The following is an 8,072-nucleotide window of genomic DNA, read 5'->3' as shown; positions in this document are numbered from 1 at the left end:
GCAGGTCTACTATGGAAGCTATACATTTGTTGAGAGGTTTGATGGATGAGTTCAGAGATAATAAGGAGAATCTACAGTTTATTTTTATTGATTTAGAAAAAGCTTACGATAAGGTTCCAAGAGATATCCTTTGGAGAGTTATTGAGAAGAAATGTGTTGATATGACTTATATTCAAGTTACTAAAGATATGTATACTAGAGTTGTTACTTGTGTTTGAACTGAAGGAGGATTGACCAAATATTTTCCTATTTTTGTTGGATTACATCAGGGATCGGCTTTAAGCCCATATCTTTTTGCTTAAGTTATGGATAGTCTTACTGGACATTTACAGAGGATGTACCTTGATGTATGTTTTTTGCTGATGAAATCCTTCCCGGGGGTAAGATGAGAGTAGTAGTAGCTCTAGTGACAGAAGTGTGATCTTGGGTGATCAAATTATTAAAAGGTGTGAACGATTTAGTTATCTTGGGTTTGTTGTTCATAGCGATGGTGATATAGATGGGGATGTTAATAGTAGAATCCAAGTTGGTTGGTTGAAGTGGAGGAATGCTTCGGGCCTTCTGTGTGATAGAAAAGTACCGCTTAGATTGAAAGGAAAATTTATAAGATGGTGGTGAGACCTGCAATGCTCTATGGCGCTGAATGTTGGCCTTTAAAAGAGAAGCATAATAATAAGTTAAAGTGTTGCCGAGATGAGAATGATTAGATAGATGAGTGACTTTACACTTAGAGACAAAATGCAAAATGAATATATCTGTGATAGGATTGGTGTAGCTTCTATGACGAACAAAATTAGAGAAAGTCGTCTTAGATGGTTTGGTCACATTAAACGTCGCCCATCTTATGATCCAATTATGAGTAGGGTTGTAAATGAGCCGAGCTTGAGTGAGCTCAGGCTTGACTCGTGTTCGACTCGTTCGAAATTGTTTGTGTTCGAAATTGACTCGTGTTCGAAAACGGCTCGTGAACAGTGTGTTCGTGTTTTTCTTGATTTAAATATTCTTGTTAGTGTTCGGCTCGAAATTGACTCGTTAAAATTAAACTGAAAAAAAAATAGCATTGGATTCGAACCTGAACCAAATATATGCAAAACAAGACGCATAACCACATTATTACAAGAACAGTTATGATTTAAACTTAGATACAAATATGTATAATATATTATTATATAAATAATATGTGTAATATATTATTATATAAATAATTATATAATTTTTTTTTTTATTTCAAGCTAAAACGAGCCGAACACGAGCTTTAAAAACTTGTTCGTGTTCGGCTCGTTTATAAACCCTAAACTAACCCTAAACAAAGAGTTGTTCGTGTTCGGCTCGTTTATAATTCGAGCTTTAAAAACTTGTTCGTGTTTGACTTGTTTACTTAACGAACGAGCCGAACACGAGCTACTTAACGAGTCGAACACGAGCTGTTCGCGAACAACGAGATTTTTTGATAGCCCTAATTATGAGAGTAGATGTTTTAGATTCGACTTATGTTAAGAAAGACAGAGGTAAGCCTAGGAAGACTTAGACTTATTGTATAAAAAATGATCTTAATCTACTAGAACTAAATGAAAATATGACTCTAAATAGAACACAATAGAGAAAAAGAATTCATGTAGCCAACCCCACTTAGTGCAATAAATATTTGTTGTTGTTGTTGAAGACTGTTATAAATTTACATTTCTATATGTTGATCCCATTTCCAACATATTTTTTCCACTATTACCCATTTATACTGTAAACTTTCGTGTAAATATTAACTTAAATCACAGTGAGCTATCAACAACTAGTGAATACTCATATTTTAAATCATAATAATATAACCAAAGGAAAACAATATGCGTTGCTAAAAGTATTGAACCAACATTAGAAAAATTGGCATCATATTATTCAATTATGACATTTCATTAAAGTTTAGAATATTTAATGATACAGTAAAATAAACTATATTTATCTATATCATTTACATCTATCACAAGAAAACTGTCTAAGTTGTATCAATTAAGATATGTCATTATCAACAGTCTTTTTAAGTTTACGTGCATGGGTCACTTCGCATATCCAACTATTACAATAAAGGGTGAACTCTTATCATATTCAACATATACATACAAACATACTATATATAAATTATGAAATTTCATTAAAGTTTAGGATATTTAATGATACAATAAAATAAATTATATTTATCTATATCATTTACATCAATCAAAGGTAAACCGTCTAAATTTAGGGTTTAATATCAATTAAGATATGTCAATATCAACATCCTTTTTAAGTTTACGTGCATGGGTCACTTCGCATATCCAACTATTACAATAAAGGGTGAACTCTTATCATATTCAACATATACAAACAGACATACTATATTAAAATTATTTTGTTCGTATCATACAAATCGTTTTGTATTTTTTACTATAATCAATATAAATAAGTATATGAATATGAATCTATAACATTCACTTATATATGACCATTTTGACTAGTAAAATAGACTAATCATATCATACTTGTAATATTAGGATAGAGCATAAGTGCAAAATAGTCATCAGGTTAGCAACAAGTGATTGATTAACTTGTGGAAGCTGATAATTTAAATCCAAACTGATTATGAGAAATCTTTGTATGACGTCTTAACCTATGTTCAATTACCCTCTCCCATAATTTTAAAGTATGACACAACAACTTAATTCATCTATAACTTGCACTCTTTTGGATCCCTTTATTATTAAAAAAAAGGACCAAAATACTCTTCATTCACTCCTCAGACATCTTTTTAGTTTTTAAAATAAGATTAAAGAATTTAGTACGCCACGAAACTCTCTGATCTCCTAAATATTTCCACACTTCAATTGAGATAGCATCAGGTCCTATAGATTTTCCATCAGGTCCTACAGATTTTCTACCTTTGGTTTTCTTTAAAGTCTCCTCAACTTTTTTTTTCTAATGTGATGGTAAAAAAAAATTATTTTATTATTATTAAAGATATTAATATCACTAAGGTCAATCGTATTTTCAGAAACTTCATTGAAAAGTTTCTCAAAATAGCTCACCCACTTATGTTGAATATTTTTTTTTAAGAGAATCACTATTTTATTTTCATTTTTAATACACTTTACCTGAGTGAAATCTTTACTTTCCTTTTCCCTTCATTTGGTTAGTTTATACATATATTTTTTACCCTCACAGAATTTTTTAGCATAACAAAATTTTTTTTTAGACTCCCTACGAGTCACCTTATATTTTTTCCAATTATCCAAGTTTTTATTTAGACCAACTTTTATAACACAACTTCTTATATTTCATATTTTCTTGCACATTATTATTTCACCACCAACTATTTTAATTTATATAAAATTTCCTTTTGATTCTATAATTACATCTTTTGCCACTTGTTTAATAATATTTGTAAATTTATCCGACAAAAAATTTGTTTATTCATGAACATCTCAAATCTTGCATTATTGAAGTTTACTCATGAAAATAATTTTATTTGTATTTTTTAGGTACCCCCATCTAATTCTGTGATAATGATTTCTAGTATTTTTTATCTTACTATTCATCTTAAAATCCAGAACTAATAATCAATATTGAGTACTTAAATTCTCACAAGTAACGACCTTACAATCTTTACATTATCAACAATCTCTTCTTCTCAATAGAAAATAATTAATTTGTGCTTTATTAGATCTATTCTTACAAGTAATAATATGCTAGTATCTTTTTTTACATAAAGTATTAGCAATAATAAAATCATATGCTAAAGCAAAATCTAATATGACTCTACTTTCTTCATTAATCACTCCAAAATATGAACCAAATGATATGCAAAAAACAAAACCTTGGTGTTAGAACAAAGTATAGCATTAGCATGTGATGACAAAAGTAGGGTGATTATAGGAAAAGGGAAAAAAATAATTTATACGGAGTAGGTTCCAAATGTAGAAAAAAAGAAAAGGAATACTGATAAACATTACCAGAAGCTTTGCCCTATCTTTGCTTATGCCTACTCCCCTGCCGAGAACTTTTCCTGCTAACTCGACCTATACCATCAGTTACAAACTGAATGCATAAATATAAAAATCAATTGGATAAAAAAATAGAATATTCTATATGAAGTTGAACCAAAGGTAAGATACCTGAAAACAGTACTCTCTACAACTTGTGGAAGCTAGGGGAACTTCTTGAAAAATAAGGTTTTTCCTCTCTAAACACTAAAATTCAGTCAGTAAACATGAATAAAGTTGAGCATCGATAAAAAATCAGTGATAATGGAGCATGAGTTCTTGTGTCTTACTAGATCTTTTATGCCAGATAAAACAGATGATAATCTTTCTGATTTATCTGATTGCTCCAACTGCCCAATCAAACTAGAACTAGGTAAAAGTTCATTCTTGGATGACTTGTCCAGAGTAGTGTCAATGTACTCTTCTAAAAAACCATTCTCACTTTCAATAGAAATATTATTTGGTTTAGCAACCTCCACATTGGGAGAAATAAATGACAGGTACCCACCTAATCAAAAAAATGTAAATGAATGAAACAATAAGAAACTGACATTATCGCTAGTATTTTAACTGAAATTTTGAAGAAACCACTAAACTTCCGCATACTAGATATGGACAAGTAAAACTGGTAAGTGAGGCTAAATACAATAGTGACAGAGACTCACTAGCCAAATTGCGCAAAGCATTCTCAGCTGCTTGCAGTTGAGCTTCTTTTCTTGTTCTTCCCATTCCAATTCCAATCTTTTCTGAGCTGAACAAGACCTATCAACACAATGATCAGTAACCACTCCATATGGTACATCCCGTGAGGAATAAATAATGCAGCACTAAAAGATATTATCCTTACGAGTAAGGTTTATTGGAAAACATTTCTAAGAAGTTCATATCAAAATTTCTAACGCCCATTCACGTTCACAAATCTTCTAGGTAAGAAATTACTATTGCAATCAAAGAAAATCAACCTATCAAAAGAAAATAAACATATAATGAAGCATGCTAATATTTTATATAGCTATAAAAGCGCCATACAAAAATTAAAACAGCCACTTCAGCAGTCCAGCAATACAAACCTCAATAGTAAAGTGCAGATCCTTGCTGCTTCCAGTAACAGACCTAAATTCAACCTGCAATCGATGACAATTCCAAACAAAAAAGGAATCAATTTATTATTCAGAAGACTAGGCATCTGAAACAGTGCACAGCTCAAATTCATAATACCTTAGAATCACACCTCCGCCCAATTTCATGCAATACTGATATAAGCAAAAAAGATGGGAGTAGAGGAAGAGATTCACTATTAGCAGGTGCTCTATTTAGTGATCCATCATCGTCTTCACCAAAATCATCAAATTAGAACAGTTATAGGAACACACAAAAATTCATTTGTCAGTCCTTCATAATGAAAGCAAAACATAGAATTTAATAATCCTTCATATTTATAGAGGAATTGTGTTAAACAACCCATAAATGACAGTAAATCCTAATTGTGATAACTCAGCCTCATTAATCACCAAGCAAAATCTAAATACTAAAGAAGTGAAATGCTTTAGAGGAAATCCAGCCACTAACTTGATATCAAGAACTTCAAGTTGAAAAGCTCTGGCAAACACATTTCACGAGTTTACGTTGTGTGTTGTTCAAAATCCAAGTTTAACGAATGCCAGCTAGCGGAACAATAAATTTATGATATTTTAATGATCCATCTATAAGCATTACATTTCCGAACTGAAATTCGATGTGTCAAAATGCCAAGCTACAATACTGTTAATGCGGGAGACTTTTGGGATCATGGCTACAATACTGCTACAGTGCCGTGAACTCCCGGAGTGGTGGAGACAAGGGGACCCTTCCTTTATGTAGATTTCCCTTCTATTGGGAGTTGGGTCCACTCATATTTACTAAGTCTGAAAATATATTGTTTTTTGTGTTTTTATAGTCTTTTGATTGTTTTGTTTAGGACAGCTACCGGCAGCCGTTCATTTCCCTTCGAGGGTTGTATCTGAGAGATTGGGTGGTGCTCCGGCTATATCTCTCTCCCAAGATAGTGATAATCTTCCCATATCATCTTCCGCATCCTCCCACATCATTCCCGACCGCTTCATCCCTGCTGCAGCTGCCAGAAACAGCTGTCCTCTTGTTTCAACCCGCAGTTTTCTATCTTCAAGCCACCACCAGCAACTTTTCCGCTTGCTGTCCGTGTCTATTCCTGCCTTCACAGCCACCATGCCTCCCTTTCCAACGTGTCACTGCCTCCAAAACCCGCGCCCTACCATTTCCCACGTGCAGTCACCTTCCAGAAATCGCCTCCCTCACCGTCGCAACCATTCCAGCCACCCTTACCACCCTCCGCCACTACCTAGCTGTTGTCCCAATCGTTCCCCATGCTGTCTGCACTGTTCCAGCTGCCCAAATTCATTTCCTGTGCCGCCTTTTTACTCTTCTAGTCCCCGACAGGCCTTACCGCAACTCATCTACCTTCTAGAAACCTTACCTGTTGAATCCGCCACCTTCCAACACCCCAATCTACCCATTCCAGCTCACCTCGCCAACCTCCACCACACTTGGGATACATTTTAGTTGTGTTTGCTTGCTTTTTTTGCTGCATTTTCCTTTTAGCATGTGAGTTGTACCGACCTAATTGGTTTTGTAGTGATAATATTTGATTTTCTATTGTGGACTACTATCTCATTTGGTATCAGAGCTAGTCTAACCCTAATCCTACCCTAAGATTTTAAGGGTTCACAAATACCCAACCCTGTCTTCACCTAATTTTTTTTCGTTCTCACCCTACATCACCTTAACAAACTTTCCACCTACCCACACGGAAAATCTAGCCAAGGAGAAAATTATCTGAAGTCTGATCGAGGGGAAAGGGCAAGATAACGTTTATGAGAAATTTACAAAAAGGTGTCTAGGGGATTTCTAGGGAGGAGATGCAGTGAGAAACTCGCCAAATATAGCTGAAGCTTAACGCCGTCAAGAAGAGGTAATATGGATAGGTCTCTCATAGCCATAATAGTGACTTGCTAGATCAAAGGAATGAAGTAAGTCTTTTCTACCATGCGGATTCCAAGTATAAAAGATCTCTACTGTTATGAAAAACGACGACAATAAAGCGAAAAACAGATCGAGAAAAATCACACTAGAAAAAGGGACGACACAAGATTTACGAGGTTCGGCAAATTGCCTACGTCCACGGAGCTGCAGAGGATTTTATTAGCTTTGAGGCGTCGTCGAAATTACGTCGTCGTCGTCTTGACGATTACAAGAATAAAATTCTTCTCTCTTTTTTATTCTATCCTCTCTCTCTCTCTCCTCTCTCTCTCTCTTCTCTCTCTATCTAGTCACGTGAGAAAGAACAAAAAAGGAGCAAAGAAATAAAAAAGAAGACTTTTCTGCCAAAAAGCAAAGCAAAAGAAAACCTTTTTCTGCCCAAAAAAGGTGAAGGAACCTGCTCCTTGTTTCAGCCGCAAGAGAGAGGTTAATTTGTTGAGATGTGTGCTTAAGGGACTTGTTTAGCTTTTATAATGATCAAGAAGCATGCATTTAAGGAAATGCATTAAAACATCCACGCGGAGAGCATCTTTTCTGCAATTAGGTTCCGCGGAGAGAGAACAACGGGAGGCGGGAAGCTCAGAGAAGAAGCGGGAAACCTTATTTAGGAAGTTAATTAATCCCATAATTAACACTAATGATTTCCCAAAGGAGGAAGTGCACAGGGCTCCATATCCTCAACAATTCTCCCACTTGGAGACTGAGATACTGACTGTACTATTCACTAGCTAGATCGTCCTTTTCCTCAAACGTGACACCCTCCACCTCTGCAACTCAAAACCCCTGTCTTCAAGCTAGAAGACCAACTGAAGTCGAACACAACTTTAGTTTTTCAAGTGCGACGCCTTTGGTCAACATATCAGCAGGATTCTTACTTCCACAAATTTTCTCAAGTAGTAACTGTCCGTCATCTAACAATGATCGAATAAAGTGATATCTGATCTGAATGTGCTTGGTCCTGGATTGAAATGCTGGATTTCTAGCTAGGAATATGGCGCTCTGGCTATCACT

General features: G+C 34.7%; 1 protein-coding gene across 1 annotated transcript in view; it reads right to left on the bottom strand.

The window, feature by feature from the left end:
- The window catches only part of LOC110022878 (RNA polymerase II C-terminal domain phosphatase-like 1), an 82,555-nt gene that overhangs the window by 8,744 nt on the left and 65,739 nt on the right, over nt 1–8,072 (bottom strand). Inside the window, exons 8-13 of the mRNA XM_020722010.1 lie at nt 5,226–5,338; nt 5,078–5,131; nt 4,673–4,769; nt 4,298–4,515; nt 4,140–4,214; nt 3,978–4,043 (exon numbers count right to left, since the gene is read on the bottom strand). Coding sequence (XP_020577669.1) covers nt 3,978–4,043; nt 4,140–4,214; nt 4,298–4,515; nt 4,673–4,769; nt 5,078–5,131; nt 5,226–5,338 — 623 coding nt within the window. The remainder of the gene's footprint in view (nt 1–3,977; nt 4,044–4,139; nt 4,215–4,297; nt 4,516–4,672; nt 4,770–5,077; nt 5,132–5,225; nt 5,339–8,072) is intronic.

The sequence above is a fragment of the Phalaenopsis equestris genome, unplaced genomic scaffold (genome assembly GCF_001263595.1).
Source record: "Phalaenopsis equestris unplaced genomic scaffold, ASM126359v1 Scaffold000203, whole genome shotgun sequence".
Classification (NCBI taxonomy): Eukaryota; Viridiplantae; Streptophyta; class Magnoliopsida; order Asparagales; family Orchidaceae; genus Phalaenopsis; species Phalaenopsis equestris.
The sequence above is the reverse complement of the archived record's forward strand: the minus strand, read 5'-3'. Positions and strand labels throughout refer to the sequence as shown.